Source organism: Pieris rapae, chromosome 13 (genome assembly GCF_905147795.1).
Source record: "Pieris rapae chromosome 13, ilPieRapa1.1, whole genome shotgun sequence".
In the NCBI taxonomy this organism is placed as follows: Eukaryota; Metazoa; Arthropoda; class Insecta; order Lepidoptera; family Pieridae; genus Pieris; species Pieris rapae.
The window spans coordinates 674556-697172 of record NC_059521.1 but is presented as its reverse complement, the minus strand read 5'-3'; the positions used below and the strand labels follow the sequence as shown (position 1 = coordinate 697172).

The window sequence follows — 22617 nt, the reverse complement described above, 5'->3', positions numbered from 1 at the left end:
CCAGTGCACCTGCAGTTCAACGCACCATCCCTCTGGGACTATGCGCTTCACTCGATTGTTGGCTCCAGCATCAAAGGGAACTTCACGCCAACAAGCTTCTCCGAGAAGGCCTGCCTCGCTCCCCCCTACTTCATACCGAAAAGGAACACTCGTGCGCACATGTGGTCTAGTGAATTTAGGACGAAAAGTGTTTACTTTAAGCCGCGGAGAGTTCGGTCGATACGTAAACGGTTTCATAGATTTCTGCCAGCGCTGGTTGTCAGTGGACCTCTGGAAGGGCGAAGTGGTGTTGCATTGAAGTGGTCCATTGATGCTGTTCATTTAGATACAGAGGAAACTAGTGTTGTTTTTAGGTAAGTAGTATTTTATATCTTTAAATCTAAACTATTACCAACTACACTTATTTGTAACTTTTGGGACATGGGAAATCGATGAGACGCAACTGATGTTGTGTGAAACCTTCTATGGATATTCTGTGTATTAAATTACCGTTTATTGAACACTAATTCGATTCGAAAAGCATTTCATTATCATCAAGATCTATTTTTTATAAGAGGAATTTTTGGTTGAAAAAAAAAACTCCCTTTCAAAAGAACTGGTTTGAACATTTTAACATATGGTACTAACACTAAGCATTTATCTTAAAAAATAAATAAATTGTCAATATATACTTTAACGGGCTTTTGACTATCCCCCTTACTTGAACCAATATAAGTTAAATTACACCGTTATAATTCAGTCTCTTTACATAATAATGTGAATCAGGCTACGAGTAGATTTTCCTTCTAATTAAAGCGAGACATGCTTGTTTAAATGTAATTGAAAAATCAAATATGATAAATCTGATTCGTTGAATTCGATGTTGTTTAAGAAATAATAAATAATATTTTATTTAATAGTTGAGAAGAAGGAATAAGTGAAAAAATGACAGAATAAACAATAAAATAATGGGCATGAGTACCAGGGATGTATGGGTGATGAGGAATATTTAAGAATGTATAGAGTATATATATATGTAAGAGCTGTAGAAGGCGTTCCTATAGGTATATATTTTTGCACATAAGCTTTGTTTATTATATACTTTTCTTTATTTATACTAAAATATGAGTCGATTGTCGTTGGATTGTCGTAAATATTTAAAAGCTAGAAATTCGTGTACAGTGTTACCTTTTAAGACACTAATTACGTTTGATTGTTGAAAACAAAACACTTAGCTTAACGAGACTAAGATAATTTTTCCATTTGATTAAATAAAAGTATCGTTTGTTATCACAAGATTAATTACTCTACGCATCCCTCTTGAATGAATAAACTTGAATTTTAGTAAAACAATGAAATCTATATTTACTTAGCTTGAATAATTTATAATGTTTCATCGAATTAGTTTTTTATTATGATTTATACTTTCTTTTCACTTTTATTAGTTTATTTGACATTAAAAATTGTGAGAGGCATACAAAATAAATATAGACCTCTCTCTCTTTAATCAGCAGCTCATGTTTGAACATCATAGTAAGCAACGAAGCATCTAGACGGAGCTATCTGTTTCCACCAGTTTCTGACCAGCGTCTCTCTTATGATACTACAGTTTTCAAGTCTGAATTGATCGGTCCATGTGGTTGGTGAACGGCCACGTGATCTTTTGCCTTCTGTGTTACGAACTACGATCAGTTTCTCCAAGTTCTCATCCCCTCTACGCATTGTATGCCGAAATAAGATACGATTCGTTGTAGGAAATTGGAAGAGTTGCGAGTTCGTATGCGGAGTTAGATCAGGATTGTTGTATTGGGTCGCTTCGCAGTCCACGGTATTGTGAGCATTCGCCGCCAACACCTTATCGAAGGCATCAATCCTTTGATATTCTCGAGCCAAGATAGTCCACATTTCTACTCCATACAGGAAGATAAGAACTCTAGAGCCCGTATCTTATTTTGGTTTTGATACCAATTCCACTTTTCTTTCAGATGTAGCCTAAACGTGGCATGACAGCTTTAGCCATGCCGATTCGCCTTTTTATCTCAGAAACAGAGCTGCCATTCTTAGAGATTTAGGATCCGTGACATATATACGGACGCTGTATAGACACTACGACGGAGTAAAATAAGTTTTTATAAGTAATTGGCATTGAGAGTGTCCATGGGCGGCGGTACCACTTAACATCAGGTGAGCCTCCTGCCCGTTTGCCCCCTGTTCTATAAAAAAAAACTTACATGTCCAAGTTAAATGAGATATCTAGGATTTCTCAAACGTAGAATTAAATAATATTTTACATTTAGTAAGTATCTGAATAAACGTTTTGATGAATTTAGGCTGACTCGCGGCTTTTATTTTCTATTTGAAAAATAAAAAGTCTGTTTCTTGACACTAGATGCCTGTTACCTCAAGCTATCATTTATTTTAAAGTTTCTTGTCAGTTCTTCTTGCCCGCTCTACGCCCTTGACTTGCGAACTATAAATGAAAATTTACAATTAATTTAATTTTTTTGACGTTCATATGTGTACTTGTTTACCTATACTAATAAAGATATTTTTGTTTGTTTGTTTTATAGAATGTTCATACAAAAAATATTTTTTTTATGGAATTTTAATTATGGAATTCTATTATACTTTTTATAATTAACTGTAATTAAATACAGCTATGGGCAAATTTGCACAATTTGGGTAATTGCCGACAATACAATTAGATTTGCTATTTTCGCTTATTACATGGATTATTTTTTGATAGAAGCATTGAATACAAAAGCTGGAAAACAAAACAAAGGAAACGTTCTGGCCTCATGTTTATGTGTTACACTCCTACCTTCGGTATCTAAACGCCATTAACCCCAGGGCTAAAATAGGATATTATAGTATTGTGTGATTTTAACAGCTGGAGTATAAATTTAGGTTTGTGCTTATAAGTTGCCTTATGAAAGAGTTTCGTTATTTATAATGTAATATTTTAACGAACCAACCATAGGGTACGTCTTCTAAATAATCAAAAAGGCAGACGAGAAACAACCCTTTCGTTCTAGAATAAACAGAAATAGCTTTCCCATACCCGGAGGTTTGATTCAGTTTCATATGGAAAACATAACTGCATTAATTTACTATTAAATACAAATGAGTTGTCAATTATTTAAAATAAGATAAAAAAATAAAATACGTTTATTTTGGATCATCAAGGTATCACTTATTCCACGTCATTAATTTGAACTTGTAGGCATCCCTACTCATCAGCAAAGAAGACAGAGGGTGTAGGCCGAAAGAAAAAGCAAATCATCAATCAATACTACAACATTTATAACTCTTTAAAAGTTTTTTTTCAATTACCCATTCTGTAGTTTCAAGTATTGATGTAATCACATAATTGCATCTTCATTCTTTTTTAAAACCAAGTATAATTATTTGGTTAAAAATTAATTAGCTGGGAATCGAATTGACTCTCTTTCAAATAAACTAGAGACTACGTGGTAATTTACATAATTTTTACTAAATTAAAATTATTATCTTTGAAATTTTATCAGTAACTAAATGCAACACAGGCCCCACAAATAATGGTATGCATATACAATGTATAATTATCAATTTATTCGTTTTTCGTTGTCAATTATGAAAACCCAATTTCGTATAACACGCTGAAAGAAGCATTTATTATAACTCATAAACGGTTTATATTAATCTCTGTAACGTGAAAACAATATTCTTCAATTACATTTGACTTTGGGTTTTACATTGATTATTATCCGTGTGGGCCCAGCTCTGACACATGAATCATGTTTCAGAAGCGCCGTGAGAAAGGAAATTATAATTTTTTAAATAATTTAACAAATTTTTTTTATCTGTGAAACAAAAAAGTATACACAAATAACACGTGTACCGAAAAACCAAAGCCTATAATCAACCACAATAGTGATAAATATGACATAAAACAAACATTACAAATTGCAATATATAGTAAACTATGTATTAATTAAATAGAATAAAACAAATATACAAATATTATTTATAATAAGTGATTATTTCTAATTAAACGTGTGCAAAGCGATTTCTTGGTGCCTGGTGGTTGCCTGGAAGAAATCGCTCGAAAGCGATAAGCAAGTTGCTTTTCATTAAATTATGTTCAATTTTTTCTTTTATAAAATGCAACGAAGTATAATAAATAAACAAAAAAAAGAATTATAAAAACCTATCAAAGTCAAACTCAAATCTCAAAAATCATTTATTCATGTAGGTAACAAAGTACACTTATGAACCTCAAAAAAGAAATATACATTGAATGCTTCTAATTTTACATTTACTGCCAGTTCTCAAATCAAGAGGCATAGAGTATATCTCGATATCTGAGAACGTACCTATATATGATCTTTAAGCTTTTCCGCACATTGATCTTTCCTTGCCACAGTTTCTCGTCCTATTTGGCAAGCTCTCTAGCAATCTACCTGCCAAATAAAGAAACTGTGCAAACGAGCCAAATGTACGCGATGCCAATAAAATTCCAACTCTTTGATAACTTACTTTTATTTATTGCTCTAAACTAGTTCCAATTGGCGGAAAGCCTTTCTATAGTACTGTTTTTTTATAAAGGCAATAGAGAGATATATATTTAACCCCTGGATCGGTAAATGTCAAAAAACAATACTCAGATCAAATTGTATATTTAAAATTCAGCAGTTTTGCCCAATTTCTATTTTACTATGTCGGTTGGGTACAGGAGCTGGGTGACAAATCATTAGAATAATGCAGTTATACAGACAAGATGCGCGGAAATTGTTATAAAACTCTTGCTGGTAATTTCCCATAATTTATTAAATTACATTTTTAATGCTTAAGTTAAGGACATACTATGAAAAAGCTATAAACGCGGCGGACGAAAACGAAAGTATACATAATTAATTATTTTTATATATCTGATCTGTATACAATAAGTGCTACTCAACGTGTAATCGTGAATCACTCGAGCAACCGTAAGCCAAGCCTAGTATATATTATTTAAGAGCCCTTACGATAAGACCTTTAATAGGCAATCTAATGAATAACTTTAATTCATTAAGCCTTCGGCCTCGGTCTGTCTAATCAGCTTGATGGATGGTTTTCTTCAACACTTGAACGGATTTAGGGAAACACGGTATTTTGGTGATTACAGGCCTGATGGATGAGGTCGCAATCGTACGAACTGGCCCATTTATCAAATATACCTTACGCAGTAAAGACGGGTATGAGAAGAGCTACTTAATACATGTGGCTCATATCAAAAATTATTATAATTATAGGCCAAATACAACTGTGATATTAGTTTCACCTACGTATTTGCGTGTTGTTCCCACTAGTATGTAAGTGCGTACTCCTATTTCACCATGCCTCCTGCTTATAGAGGACAAATCTTTGTTATTAATTTATTTTTATTATTCTTGATTACGCAAGATGTCATATGGAACATCTTGTAATGGTTGCAGCTCCTTTTAAACGTTTTGTAAAAGAAACTTGGCGATTAAAAAGAGTGGCGGAGAGTTTATTGCCAGTTCTTCTCTTCCGTTCTTGCCCTTGATGCAGTAAATGCATGTAAAACCAATTTAAAAGGGCATTAAAGATACACATCAGAATGAGTCTAGTTTACTATAATTAGGACGGTTGATGGCGACGTGTATCTCGTTGGTATATGTTAAGTTTTGTTCATGTAAATAAAATAGAATAGAGAAATAATGCTCTTGAAACATTCGCATTTTTCTATGAAATACACTTCTTTTTGCATTAACTTATGAATTTTATTTCCAAATTTTATTTCCAAAAACCAATGATAATTAATAATTCTTTACATCATTCGTATTTTCACCAGCAAACATTTTTCAAAACGTCCCCTAACATTTAACTTCCTTAGATAACGGGAAGATTTCTTCTCACTGTGAGATTGCTGTGACAAATTACTTAACGCTTTATTTACCTGTCAAACGAAAAGAAACCTTATGTCACCTGAATAGAGATTCATTTTCATATGTGTAGTAATAAAAAATAACGTGATCAGTGTGCGAATAAATCGCATCATTAATCATAGATTTATTTGGTCGTGTTGCTTCTATATATACAGTTTTTATAGGGAAAATAGACAGAGGAAACGGAAACGAAATTTCTTTTGCGACATTGATTTATGAATGTGTAACAAAAAAGTTTTGTTTTAAAATTGTACGAAGAATTTTAAAGTTAATTAAAAACGTAACGAACTCTTTTATGAAACTAATTTTGTGGCGGTTTTATATTTCTTTGACTTTTGCATTTATTATTTGTAAGGAAACTAACGTTTTTCTGGAAGAGATCGCTTGTTCGCGATAAAATTCCCTGATTACCAAATTAATTTTGTTGCTAAAACTTTTTACTAACTGTTTAAATATATTTTTAATATCACTAAATCAAGATATTTCATAGCATAAATTGTTGAAGTTAATAAGAAAGGAAGTTGTGAACTATCCGACAGAACCCGAAGTAGGATAAGTTAAGTTTCCAGCTCTAGATTTACGACGCCAATATTCGGTACTTTGAACTCAGTTATCCCGTGTTTATTTAACGATTTAGCTTCACACTTTAACTGTGTTATTCTAAACCTATTTATTGAAAGTGTAACATAACAGAGGACTCTTGTAATATAATAGCATAGAAGTTTAAAAAAAATCAATGGCGATACAGCCTTTTAAGGTCTCAGATTTCTATATCTATGTCATGATTATGTGATTATCTAATTAGAAAGTACGTGATTAGCATTTTGTGCCTAACGCACGCCCTCCAATTTTTGGGTCTAAGGCAAGTTTCCTCACGATGTTTTCCTTTACCATTCGAATGTTAAATGTCGAAAAAACGTCCATTGGTGCACGCACAGCCGGGGATCGAAGCTACGACCTCGGCGATGTGAGTAGCACGCTGCAGCCACTAGGCCAACTGTAGAAGCAATGCAGAAGATTAACTTACTCCTAAATCTCATAAGGGGGTAAAATACATATCATTATAAAGCAGGCTTTCAAAGCGAATCCCATGCAATGAAATTTGCATTATTGAACTTTACATTTACAGGAATACGTTTTGTCTACACAAGCTTAAAAACCATTAGAAGAGTTTGCTACTGTCCAAATCAAATAAAACGAATAATGGCTGTTTATGAAAACTTTCAAAGCTTTCACTTTTACTGTTAATATACCCCATATACCCATATATTGACTCACTGTGATCGCCCTCTGCCGCACCTAGGGGTTATAGGACATTAACTAACTTAACTAGTTAATATACTTCAATATTTTTAGAATTCAAGATCTCTGAATGTTAGCAGTGTAAAGTATATTTTGTTTTAAAATATATTTTATTGGTTTCAGGTTACGTTATAGGACGACAACGAGTGCCACCATTTACCAAGTGTTCTTTACTAAAACTTTAAGATTAGGTAAGTATACAATTTATTTATTCTCTGTGTCCTTTAACGTTTTAAGACGAATATTACCTACATTTCCTTACTCTCTTTAGATACATTTAAAATAACTATGTTTTAAGATTCACATATTATTTAAAATCTTTATTTTTATTTATTCACACGTCGTTGCAATAACAATAAAAAGAATCACAAATAACACAATACATATTACAAGACAAATTATAAGCGATGCAACGGGCGGCTTTATCGCTAATAAGTGATCTCTTCTAGGCAACCCTAGTAAGAGATTAACACTTAAAAAAATAAAAATGATGATTACAAGAAGTGCATATCCATATGTTACATTAAAAAAAATATATGTGCAATTCACACGTGATAGAAGTGAAACCTTCAAAAACAAAGTTTTTATAATTAATCATATATAAATTAAACATTTTTCACTATCTAAATGATAAATTTTAATGATAAATTTTAATCTATATGTTTTAATATAAATCTTTAATTTGACAAAACAACGACAGTTTGAAATTCGATTAAATGAAAAAGCGGCAGTAAAAAGAGGCTGAATAATACCTTCTATCTCATTTTCTCCCACGTTAAATCTTATTAATTTATGTTTCTGTCTCTTTTTACTGTCGCCTTTTCTATTGCATCCGGTTTGAAATTACGATTCTAAAGAAGTTTCTCTATCTCATTTTCTCCCACGTTAAATCTTATTAATTTATGTTTCTGTCTCTTTTTACTGTCGCCTTTTTCCATTGCATTTGGTCTGAAATTACGATTCTATAGAAGTTTCTCTATCTATCTCATTTACTCCCACGTTAAATATTATGAATATATGTTTCTGTCTCTTTTTACTGTCGCTTTTTCCGTTGCATCCGGTTTGAAATCACATCGATTCTAAAGAAGTTTCACTTCAAAAATATAAAACCTTAATCTAAAGTAATAAAAAATATTAATAACAAACTAAAACGCTAATCTTACGGATTCATGAAATAGCGATGCAATACAAAAGAAAAGAAAATATAAGAATTACAAGTGTCGATTGATCAGGATGGGATGCGGTTGAGAAATGTTTACGGAGAAGAGTTTAAATAGATGATAAGAAGGTAGCCAATTGTATAGAGTCAAACTCATCTAAATATTTAGTTGTGGAATAGTAATGAAAAACACCGCGAGGAATATCGCATATCTCGCAAAATGTTGTGTCAGCTGACTTACATGTCTATATAGAAAAATGTTATCAATAAAAGAAGACCCTGGAATAAATGGGAGTTGATAGGTATTTTTACCTATAAAACGAGAAGTGTGTTGTATTTCTGCCAAATACTTATATTTCGCAGAGAGTGTAACCAAATAACTTTAATAAAACAACCAGTCCATCAACTAAAATAGAAACAGCTTTTATACATAGAGGGACATCATTTATTATACACACAGTAATTAACACACGAAGATCATACGTAAATGTCAAGTCATGACCTTTTCTCTCTAAATTAACCCAGAGTTGGAGTTTGAGGTCTAACGCACTGCATATCATTTCATCTCGTATTATATTCGGTAGTTAAGTGTTTTTATTCATAATGATTTGGATAAGAATTGAATTCTAGAAAATTCGGTAGATTACAGCGAGTGGTCCAATCGAACGTCTTTGCACGCACATGTCAAGTTCTGATTGGCTCATTTGTAACGAACATTTGTAAACATATGTTTTAGATATTTTGCTTTTGTCTTTATTTGCTTCTTTGTTTGTAAATGTAAAATGAATGTTATAGTAGTATTTTAGGTATATACATATTTTTTACGTATTTGAGAAGTTTGAGTGTAAAAAACGACGTTTGTTGTTGTTGACGGTTGCACTCCGGGAGTGAAGCAGAAATGAAAACTTGAATATTTACGCTGTGCATTTTTGATGTGAAACATCTATAGCCGCACGTAAAACCGATTTCTGGCGTGGCGACGCATGCCGTGGCGACGCGTCGCCACGCTATATGATATACAGTCTAAATGCAGTAGTAAATTTCACATTAAAAATATTTAATGAAAATAATGTTTATTCAACAAATAGTCATCGTTATCTGGAATAAAATCGTAATATTTTATTTTATCATTATAACATATTTATTTCCTATCACGGTCTGTTCTTTTCTGCATATTACTTTCAAAAAAATAATATCGATGTTTCACATCTGCCAGGCGTCCCGCGACGGCTCACATTTTTTATATTTTAAAATGGTCAGGGAATAATTTTGCACGAATTATTAATAATCAGTATCAGCCAGTAATATCATTTATGTGGTAGAATACAATAGTTATTTATTGCGCTATCGTACACAATATAAAATGATTTATGATTGAAGTTTCTCTTAGAATCTTAATTGTACAGTGATACATTACATCATCAGTAATTTAAGAGAAACTTTACAATAACTAGTCTAGATATTTATAAAAGCAGCAAATATTATCACTCCCTGTTTTTCTATTCGATTAAATTTATTGCAATTTTCACATTCCTGTACTGCTAACTGGATGTATAATGAAAAATACATTTCGAAATTATATTTGTATATCCACTCAAAAGTTGTGAAATTTCAGCATTCCAGTTTTTTACAAAACTTCAACTTTGTAAATGAGATCAAAGGCTGTTTATGTAATAATTTTCGTGCCGGTTTTAACGTTCGTAATTGTTACAGACACATGTGCCTACTTTTTCAAACAGTGCACTCCCCCGTTAAAGGCTGTCAACGCACCCACAAAAGTATGTGGTGTCTATGGGCTGACATGACTGTCCTTCCGGATATCCCGTAAGCGCGTCTGCCCCCCTATTATAAAAAACTAATATTATTTTGAAAATCATGAAAATTAAGTTTTCTATTCTAAATAATTCAGTTTGAATAAGCCACATTTAATCCTTGAAACATTCATCTGTCTTTACAAATAGTTACATATAAAATTTTATACAGAAATAATTAATTTTTTAAATTTCCAAGGACCTTTTATTGAGTATTGGCCACCTCTGGCTTTATCTCTCTATTTTGAGCATTTTCTCCATATCTTCTCCAGAAACTTTAAGACAGCCCACCATGCAAGATGGCCTCTCTTTCTTTTCCCTGGTGGCGCAATCCTTCCTTTATCCATCTTGTTTGTCGCATAATCAATCTTCTAATAAGTTTATGTAATTGTGAGTTATACCCGATCGTCTTGTTTTTGGTTAGAATTCTATCGAAAAATATTTTTCCATGTCCGAATCCTATCTCAACAAACTATAATAACATCCTATGTCAAATATCCTATTCAACTAGCTTATCGTATCATCTCAGAGTTGATTATTGAATATAGTTACAAATAACATCGTATATTTCGGTTGAGGGCAAGATTTACCTATACCAAAATTAGATTGATTGTTTTATAAATGAAATTTGATAGATTTAGAACTTGAATTTGTCGAGTATAGGACTTACAATTATTACACGTTATCGATTTATATAATCTATAATGTAACGACACATTGATTTAGTAAGATAATTGTTTTGAAGAGAAACTTTCTTATGAGCATGAGGTTAAAATACGGTTACGGATGAAACGTCACGAAGATGTGCAGCGTTTTTGTCGAAGAGTAGAGAACGAATAAGAACGATTAAGAGAGAGTGAGAAAGGGAGATCGAGAAAAATACACGCTATTGGTTGATGTATTAGTTTAGTAGTTACATATTAGAACTTTAGTTGGCAATTCTGTCACATAACGTTGTGTGCTGTAAACACAGATTTTTATTATCACGTATACAGTGTGTAAACAGTGTATATAGATATACAGATATACAAATACATGGAGTGATCATATTACTGGTACATGATCATCTATTGGAGCTTTTACCTTAGTAATTTACAAAGAAGTTTTACTTGTGATATATGTACTTTATTAAATCAAAACATTCGTTATATATATTGAAGGTGCAATGGTTGCAACGTAAATATGTAATAGTTTCAGGGGTAGCATTTATAAATCAAAATATGCGTAACTAAAACAAACTCGTCGGCGTCAATGTCTAAAAATCATAAATTACAGAGCTATCGTCCATAACTGACGTACAAAAAGTAAATTTTTCAATTCGGATCTATATTTTGTTATTTTGATGCAGTTTCTATTTTCGGGTTGCTCTCGAGTGACCTAATTGCTTTGAAGTAGAAATCAGATTATACTGTTATAGTTTTAGTTAAATTAAATTTCTAGTCAACAAATTTTATTTTACTTTAGCAAGGCATAATTTAAAAAATAATAATAAAATTTTAGAAGATTTTCAAGAAAATAATAATAAAATTTAAGAATTTTTTTAAAAGATAATAAACCGAACTGGGGTAGAGTATGTCTTGAAACAATTTAGACAATATGACCACACACAAAATAATGCTAATTCAATAAAAGTTTTCAAATTATTTTATTTTCAGTCTAATATAATATGAACAATATGCCTATTCAATTCGTATCTCTGTGGTCAGCAAGAAGACTATCGGTTTCTACCGATTTATCTTATGAGGTATGACAGATAAAAGAGGCACTGGGCAGAAATGTGAATGTATGAATAGTTTCGAGGATGGAGTCTTTTACTTGATCGGCCCATCTGGTTGGTAAACAGCCATGTGATCTTTTGCTTTCTATTTTACCACGATCAGCTTCTCCTAATTCTCATCGCCTTTGTAAAAATTCATGTACTATACTATCATGGGAATGGTACCATTGAAGTAATGTTTTACATATATACATATTTTTCAATAGAACAAAAAAGAAATTGCCAGATTTATAACTGCCCTGGAAACTCTTGCTTACAGCCTTCTGACAAATCCACCATTATTATAAAATACAATTATTTTAAATTATAAATATACTTGCATAGTAACGACAAAGTGACAAACAATATCCTAAAACACATATTTCAATGTGTCTAATGTGTATAGGACAGTAGATCCTATTTATATTTATTAACAGTTAAAATGGGTTTAGTAGAAAGGGATGCGATGTAAAACCATACCTAGTACTATTCATATTAGTATTGATTTGATCAGAAAGCAAAAACAAATTAATTAGTATGCTCTTCAACCGGGAATGAAACCCAATACCCCAGACGTCCAGGTTCTCTTAAAAAACGCTTAGCCATGAGGTCATGTTCTAATTCTCAGTCTAGACTCTAGACATACTTTTGATTGACTTACAGGGCTCTTAAGCAATGATTTTATTAAAATATTGGAAAACAAAAGAATAGCAAAGCTAGATAATATTTTGATACGAAAGATCTTTAATAGGAAGACAAATGTTTGCTTTACAGAGGCTTTCGCTTCGAGCTTATTGATTCACGGAATTGTCAACAGTGAGAACTTAGAATAATAAATAGACCTTAGTGAAAATTGGTCCAAAAATCATATAAATACAGTTTTTATTATTATGGTAAACGAATCTTTCGTAATATACGCGTTTTGTTGAATCGAAGAGTGAGCCTATGAAAACTAACAAATTTCTGTGTTTATTCTTTAGCCAAGTAGGTTTGGTTTCTGTGCCTACATACACACATACCTACATTATTTTGTGGTCAAAGGCCTCCTTCACAATAATCACGACTGGCATCTTTCTTCCAATTCTCTTAATTCCTGTTCTCTTATTTGATGCAATCCTTTTTTTCTGCCTTTTCTTGGCCTTTTCTCATTCGGCTACCACTATAGTTATGATTAATCTACGAAGCGAACAATCCGTGAACTAATTCTAAAACCAATACCCATTAGGTGTTCGTGCAGAAAGTGCATCGTAATAAAAATCGAGCGTATTAAAACGTTTTATTCCAGTACATATCGATTGTTGTTAAATTTTATGAGCCCAAGCCAATAGTTCTAGGTTATAAAAACATTCGAGGTCAATTCGGACTCGTTCAGGTACAAATAGGGCTGCCGAAAAGGGAAAAAAAGTGAATAGAAAAATTAATTAATTCCAATTTCACGGAGAAATGTTTAGGGCTATTCGCTTTTACTGATATTGAGCTATAGGTAACCTAGTTTTTGTTCTTTACTGTGACTATACTGGCTTTCTACGCCTATGTGCAACGAAAGTCTTAACAAAACAATTGTTAATTGTATTGCGACTGAGGAAGAGTTGCTGCATCTAGCATAGGACAAAGCACGATTCAGAGGCAACAAAACGAGAGAAGAAGCGATAAACAGGGAGATATATTACAAACGACAGAGTAAAAAAATACAAAGAAAAAATCTTTTAACAGCAACGAGTAAAAACTTTTAACAGTTTTTAAAAATTACTATCAAATTTGAATTAATTCTTTCCTGACTTAATCCCCTCTCTAACGTAGCCCTAACTGAAATTAACCAGTTATTTCATTTATTATTTTCTTATTATAAACAACCCTGCGTGTATCATATAATATGTAGGACGGCCTTTTGTTGCAAATAACAACGGTTTAATTGAAATTTTTTGATTGCTGCAGGCTTTCATAATAAAAGTGAACTGTTATAATTTACCTTGTATCGAATTACTTGTTTATTCAATAATATATCTTTTGTGTCAATAAACATATATAATTTGTTATTATGTCCTAATTCCTATATACGAATAACAGTAATCAGCACCGTTGGTGTTTTGGCTTCGGCATGCGATTCCTTGATGTCGTAGGTTCGATTCCTGTGCACCAATGGATTTCTGTCTATGCGCATATAATACTCGCTCGAACCATGAAGGAATACATACTTACATCCAACAATTGGACTCCGTGTGTCAGACTGAGAAAGCTGGTCGTATGACACTCATTAGAAAAACCAAATGGTCACAAATCAGATTCAGAGACCTGATAAGAGAAAAGTGACAATAATATTGTAAGCTTCGGGCTCATACCTGTCAAGTATATTTTAATATGTAGTAGTAGCAAAAGCAATATTAAATATTGAACAAAAACATTATCTTGTACAGTTTTACATTATGTATGAACATCTTGGCACGTTACGTTGCTTCGAAGCTCTGTCATATACTTTTAAGATCCAACAATGATGATGCAAAGTAGACAGCTTATCTTTACAAGCAGAATACAAATTTGATCTTGTCTAAGGCAAGTCAGATAAATACTGATTAAACTAGATGAGATCGCGATTCGAGAAGAAATAAATTAGGCATTAGAAAGGTATGTATATATACATCTGGTAGATACTCGAAATCGCTCCATTATGCTATTCATTAGATTCAAGATTGAATAACTAGTCTTGTTATTCATAATTATTCATTTTTGAAAGCGCATATAATGTGTGCGTGTACACACACAAAGCAACAAACATGTAATGGAAGTTACGAGACTCAATTTAAGCCAATAAATTAGAGGAAAACTAACCGTAGTATACCTAGTCAAGCCATAAGTTACAACAGAAATTGCATTTATTTATGAACTATTGTAATATTATTAAAATGTTTACCTACGTATTTATATAAAACACAACAAAAAAATCTATTCGAAACGGCCACTTTTAGCTTTTATATAGGCTTTTAATCTGTTTGGTCACGAATCTTTGGATTTACGTAGTTTCCAAGAGAATCAAAAAAAAAATCCTCTGCTTGCTCCAAAGATTGTTTAAGAGCAGGCGATTTCCTATAAAACTGACCATAATTTGGAGAAGGCTTGAGGTCTGATCGAGATGAGCCAATACATTCAACCAGGTTTGGGTACTTCGTGCCTTGTAACCAGCTGCAGAATCCGGCTGGAAAGTCCAAGGTATATTTATTAAAGTGCATTACTGAGCTGAAGTTGACTACTTTTCACAGAAGTAAAGTTTTGTGACTCCTTGATAACACACGCCCAATCAAACCGTCTCTGACGCAGGATGATGACCACGTTGTACCTTTCCGACCAGTTGAGCGGCATCTTTACAACGTTGAGCGTACACTTCATCGTTTTGCTTGTTGTAGTATTCTTCGTTGGTGAAAATTGCTTTATGGGTAAAGAGGATATTTCTTTTCGATATTTGATCGATCTTTTCAACTGCGTACCGCGACAGACGGCGTTTTGATCGATCCATTCTCTTTAATTGTAAAGATTGATTCCTGATATCTAATTGATTGATTCTGATTGATCTCGTATATCTTCAGCTTTAGGTCTTATTTTGTAATACGTGACAGAATCTTAGCGGGAATTTTCATTTCTGGATACCTTTTTTTGCTTCCTAACGGGGTATCGACGAATTCTTGCTTGACCGATGCTAACCCTTTGAGTACTATTTTCTTTTGATCAACTTGATTTGTAATTTGATAATGAATACGGAAAGTTTATTTTTTTATTTTATGGCAATAGTTTATGCCAGTTTCAAGTAAAATCAAAAGAAGTTTTTTAGTTAATAATATACGTGTTCCAAATTCAAAATAATTAAGTTTAAAAAAAGAAAAATTATATATCAGTATTTACAGACTGGTTAAGTAAAAAATGGAAACAAATGAAGCAAAAATCGCAATTATCATAATGATGACAGTAGAATAAATGATAACGCGAAAACAGCAACATTATCGTATAATGGTACGAAATGTCTTCGCAATTTAACTTGATTTGATGTAAATTTTCCATTATTCGAAATTGTAATTCGCTTTTGCGTTTCGAGTAATCTTAATGGCAGAAATTTGTCTTGTTTTCATTCAAAACGTCGCGTCGTCAGGAAACTTGTGAGTTTCAAGAATTTTGAGCTATTTATGAGTTTACTGCGGTATCGCTGCTTAAGTTTTAAGAGCAATTAGCTTATTCATGTTGAACTTAGCAGTTATATTTTCCTCTTTGTGGTTTTACGACTGCCATTTGGACTGTTAAAAAGTTTTATAAAGGATTATTCGTTCATACATATGTTCCACGTGTTATGCCTAAGCACACACAGGCCTTTAGATGTAATCAAAATAAGTTGAAATTAAAAAAAACTCCAATGCGTTACACTCTCTCGATCTTAGCTCCTCAATATTTATTTATCTATTTATTAAAGCTTACCACATCATGCATAGTATATTTATATGGTATATTTTATAAACTCTTTCATCTAAATTGTATCACAATTAACGTAAACATACGTGCTACAAAAAAACAAGATGAAATAAGCATACCAGAACAGACATTTAATATTAATAAGAAATATTGTACGTTTATATCTAAAATTTAAAAAGGAGACCGCCTACATATTGTTAGTCATTGTACTAACAATTGTGTTAAGGACACTAAATCAATGAAGAAAAAATATATGTGTTCTATTGTTTCAGATTGTGCTATAAGAATTCGTAACCGCTCTGGGCGCATACATTCCGGCCACCTACCTCGCTCGCATGGCTGCCACCTCATATTCCCTCAACCCTCGCCACGAAACGCCCTCCTCATAGAACTACACAAACTCAATGTACCTTGTTCTTCAGGGTATATCAGGTTCTCCCCAAACACCCCCACGATATGTGGGAAACTGGAACAAATACCACTTCAATCCAGAAGGTATCTTTATCAGTCTTCGTCCAAACCAGAACTAGAACTGCACGGTCGACCTACGTTCGCCGCAATCTACCGTCTAGTAGACCACTGCCATGATGTCCTACTGACGGCCAGAAACGGCTCGTTCGACGTCGGCCCAACTGTCAAACTCCTCTGCTCCTATAAAATACATTTACCCTATGGAAACCGTGTTGCGTTGCGGCTCCAAATGGGCACAAAGCCAAATGAAAACTCTAATGTCATCCACGAGGAGTCCAAAGTTTTTTGCAAAGGAATGGAACTGACCCTTCAAGATGGAGATTCCAGATGGAAGCATTGCTCCCAGCCTGGTGATCCTCTACGAAGTGTACAGATTATATCCGAAGGCAATTCGATTAGACTCAACGTTAGTATACTTGCTAAAAAGAATTCTTCTGCCATGTGGTTAAAAGTTTGGTGGATGGATAAGCCAATGGAAGATATGGTTGGAAACTGCGAGTTCAGTTGGATAGCATCTGGTGACTTCTGTGTATCTGCTATTAGGGATATTAAAAAGTCTTGGAAACAAGCGGAAGCAGAGTGTGTGAAACTTGGAGGGCATTTAGCCAGCCTAGCGAATGAGCATCAGCAACAAATTTTAGACCAACTTTTATCCCACGCGTAAGTTATATATACCTATATATATTTTCCTAATTTCTAATCAAAATATTTAAATGGAAACACTGAAGTAAAGTATTTGCTTGCTTCAAAAGGATATTATAAAACGAAGCGCGACTTTCGGATATTTATCCGAGTTGATAACTTTGAGTGGCAGACAGGAATATTTCGTTCTGCACAGATTTTTAAGGGTGGAATTTATCAGAAGCCCTTAAACAGACATACTTATATAATGAAAATATACATTTAAACCTGATTTAATACGATTGTATACATTTCGATGCATAGATCCACCCTGATATGTATGGTTTAATCTATGTTCTAAAAGAAACTTTATAGTAATAGTATGTTTCTCTACCACATGTTAAATATTAAAGAACTTGTAATAAATTTATTAGACTTTGTCTAAGTTAGAAAAGTTATTGTATTTGAAAACTATCAAGAAGAATTTATCACGTGTTTAATATTTAATATGACATAAAAGACTATAAGCTGTTATGTTCGAAGAAAATATTGGTTAATATAAAGTATATTTATGTAATAGGAGGCTGACACGATGTTAAGTAGTACCGCCGCCCATGGACACGCACATTGCCAGAAGGTCCGCAAGTGTGTTGCCGGCCTGATACGCTCTTTTCTTGAAGTCGAATTGGTTGTAATTAATGTAAAAAGATAGAATACTCGATTTTTTATAAGAAACTGAGTCCCAGACATGTATATATGAAATGAAATGAAAATCTCAAACATTACGCAAAACAAAAAATATTGATATGATAAGCTAAGCTGATCTTCTTAGTATAACAATACTACGACACTACGTTGGTTTTGATCTTTTGGATATTCTTACAATATTACATTTTATTCACTATCATTCACCTATCAAAAAACTTACAGGCCTGGAAGCCACGAAGACGACGTCTATTGGATAGGAGCCACTGACTCCGTTCATGAAGGGGAGTTCCGGTGGTCTGACGGTCTACCTTTCTCTTACGCACGTGAGTAATGTATTCAATTATTTACTTTACTTTCCAGTACTGAGTCCATAAAACATATATCCTTCCGTATACTATTATTTATTACGTAATCCTACAGCTAACATAAATTATACATATATAATAACAAACAAGTACCTTGAAAATATAACCAGAGATGGAATACATACATTTTAGAAACTGAATACATTTTAGAACTAATACACTAGAAAAAAGTTCAAAAATTAACAAAAGGGAACAAACAAACAAAAAGTATTCAATACATTTAACTAAGTGGTACCTAATTCGACTGTGTTATGTGATGGTGTAAAAGCGAGGGTATGTACGTGAAGGTGTGTATGTGGGGTGTGCTCATGATGCAGGTGATTTTGCGCTATGGATATTTTTTTTATAGAACAGGGTGCAAACGAGCAGGAGGCTCACTCACCTGATGTTAAGTGATACCGCCGCGCATGGACACTATCGATGCCAGAGGACTCGCGAGTGCGTGGCTGGCCTTTTAAGAATGGATAAGAATATTCTTAAAACACTTTCTAACCACATTCCGCGATAGCCTAAATAAGCCTTGATTTATTTACACCTACCAATACTGTAGCGTTTACGCAAATTATATAAATCTTTGCACAAATATAGATTATCTCTTAAGTAAACATAGCCTACTTTTCATCCTAACAGCAAAGCAATGGGAACAACTAATCCGACAATAGCACTGTTATACGACTTCTTGCACTTAGATAATTGTATTATGAAGTACGTTTCAGGCGATTAACGCTATAAATTCAGTCTAGACTTAGGCACTTGTCAATATTGAATTATCCATCACGTTATTGAAGCATCGGTTATTGATTTGGCTCAGGATTACCTTCTGCTACACTGTTTTAGATAGAATATAAATAACAGAGCTGTGGCCTAGTGCCTTTGTTCGAACGGTTTGTCTTACACAAAAAAAGTCGATGGCGTGTGTCAGGCTGATCACCTATTTGTCTAATACATTGACAAATTGATCATGAAACGGGTACATAAAACTGGACCCAGATTTGAAAAAGTCACCAACCACACACGTCACTGATTTTATTTTAGAAATGTTGTTGTGTAGCGTAATAAAAATAACATTGTAATTTCACTAACAGAAAGTTAATTATTTTAATTAAATTTAAGGGTGTTAAAATAATTTTACCACGTTGGCCTGCAAATTTGTTTAAAAAGGTACAATTTTATATAGTATTTACATAATGACTGATATCAATTAAATCAGCAATCATATAGTCACTTCTAATTAGTAACTAAAATATAACATTATTAAAATTAAAATATATTATCAAACTAATTATAATAATAAACAATAGCATTCAACCTTAGGAAACTTTTAGGATGGATCAAAGTTTACCATCGACATAATTAACAATGGTGTATACAAAGCTCAATCCGAACGTTAATTCAAATGCAAATTGCTAGTTTACATTGCGAAATAGCCTCGCCCCGAATCGAGATTATGATAAGTGACACGGAATAATTACTCTAATATATTGCATCTAGTTTGGTTAAATAACCAAACAAATGAAAGAGATGATGTTAACAGTAAATGGTTTTATGGTAACATTTAAAAAGCAACTCCTATAAGTATTGACCAGCAAGAGAACTGTATAACTGGGTTCAGCGTGTGATTCTCATCCCTGAAAATCGTGTCCTCGTCTTAACAGCTACACGGCATGTGTCAGGCACAAAAGACTGATCACCTATTTGTCTATCAGAAAAAACAAATGATCACATACTCATCTGCGTCCCAGAATTAGCTTACTGCTTAAACTAATCTCCTTTTTCTCTGCATTTGTGCCGTGCTGTAAGAAAAGTAATTAACTATATAATAGGACTGAATTGGAGAAACAATTATTTGCTTTAAACCACAATTTATATACTAATAATATGCTAATCAAAAGTTGTATTTATGTAGATAAGATTTAGTGTGTATTTAAAAATAATTGAAACCCAAACATCCATTAAATAAAAAATAAACTATACATGCTACTAATGTGCATATAGCTATTTTACATAAAACATATTTAAAATCACATTCCTTGTACAGGTTGCATCATCTCTTTGAATTATTCAAAACTCTAGCTTTGAGAACTTATTCATTTTCCCACGAGATTATACAGCTTTCATGTAAATTTAAAACTTAAAATTTTTACTTGATGCTATTTGGCATACGAATACATAACTTCCCTATATCTTGAATAAATGGAGACAGTACAGAAAAAGAAAATATTAAACTTTAAACCTTTAATAATTAATTGTTTCTTCTTAAATAGGCACTCAATTAAAACTCATCAGAAGCCGCTTCGTTCATTTTTCATTCGCTAAAATTTTACAGAAATATTAAGGGCTTCAAACAGATTAATAAAATCAAAGATCATTTTAATATATATTCTTGTATTCTATTTGTTTTGGAATAGAACTGTTTGCAGTGCCAAATTGTAATAATTACTAAAAGTGTTAAAAAACTTTCACGTGCAGAATTTTATTTTGCAAATTAACACAATTCAAGCACTTAAAAAAAAAATTATTTTTTTATAGAACAGGGAGCAAACGGGCAGGAGGCTCACCTGATGTAAATTAAACTAGTGACCACCAAAAAAAAAAAACCACAAAAGGCAAAACAAACGTTTTGTATGCCCTCAGCCATTCTAAATTGTCATTTTTCACCAACGATAGTTTCAAAAAATATAATCATATCTCAAATGTGAATTGAGTCATACAGTTTTAAATCGGATTAATTAACGACTGATTAAAGCCAGAAAAGCAGTCAAAAGCCATATTTTTCATTTTGCTGATGTAGTACATTTTGAACAGGCATATACGACATGTTTGAAAACATAATATACTGTTTCTAAACATGTCGTGAATAATTCCTTTGCTTCATGCACAGTGTCTCTTTAGATAAACCCTATGCGTATGATACAGATATATGTAAATTTTTTGAATGTTTCAACATAAACGTTTACTTTAAAAACAGTTTTTTTAATATGCCACCATTTAGTATAATCTTTTTTATTGAAATTATTTTCGCCTCATGTAAAACAAGCAGTGTTGGCCTAGTGGCTTCAGCTTGCGACTCTCATCCCTGATATCGTAGTTACGATCTCCGGTTGTGCACCAATGGACTTTCTTTTCGTTAAACGTTTGCTGGAACAGAAGGAAAACATTGTGTGGAAACCGACATGTCTTAGACCCAAAAAGTCGACGGCGTACGTCAGGCACAGGAGGCCTACCTACTTGCCTATTAGATTGAAAAATTATCATCAAACATATTCAGAAATCTGAGGCCTAAACCTAAAAAGCTTGTAGCGCCAATGATTTATTTATTTTATATGTAAAACATTGTCTAAAGCAGCTTGCATATCGACAGGCTGCCTCAATTTCTGAGGTGAACACTTTGAAAGAATTTTCAATTTATTCATTGGGACGGGTGAAGCGGACATACGAAGCTATATAGGTCACTCTGAGTTATACATTCCCGCAATCCACAGGCTCCATCACTTTGCACGTGCGACCAGAATTCTTTGTGAATAGTTCGCCGCAATATGCCTTGGTTATGAACAGAATATAGCTGAGCACTATGTAATTTGGAGACAGTATAGGCAGCCCCTTACAAGCATCTTGTAACATCTCTCCTTTGCTATGCTATTTATTTAAGTCCGTAAATATAAATTGGAACCGTTTAATAATTGAAGTTCATAAGTCTGGGTCTACCATGTGAATAAATTATATTTTATTGATTACAACAATAAATCTTACCTACTGACCGTGGATATGAGGCTCGTCTTATATAACCGGAAATTCAGAAATCCCGGATATGAAAGGAAGAACGGTAATTGTTACAAACACCACTACAAATACTACTTACAAATTTAAAAAAAACGTGGCATTCGGGGTAAAGCTATTATTGTATATCATTTTTTGATCAACTTATGCAATTATAATTACTTATTTATTTATGCAGTATTTTTTTTTCTTTGATATTAATTAAATCTACCAGACTCACACCAACACGCCTATATAATCTGTCTCACTCTAACACGTATCGGCTGCACCGGCTGCGCTTACGCTACGT

At 32.9% G+C, this 22617-nt stretch overlaps 1 protein-coding gene across 1 annotated transcript in view; it reads left to right on the top strand.

Moving 5' to 3' along the window:
- Window positions 1-22617, top strand: part of LOC111003464 — a 129253-nt gene that overhangs the window by 47115 nt on the left and 59521 nt on the right. The window contains exons 2-5 of the mRNA XM_045630753.1: window positions 5-353; window positions 7335-7402; window positions 16659-17517; window positions 18409-18509. Of these exons, the coding sequence (XP_045486709.1) occupies window positions 5-353; window positions 7335-7402; window positions 16659-17517; window positions 18409-18509 (1377 nt within the window). The remainder of the gene's footprint in view (window positions 1-4; window positions 354-7334; window positions 7403-16658; window positions 17518-18408; window positions 18510-22617) is intronic.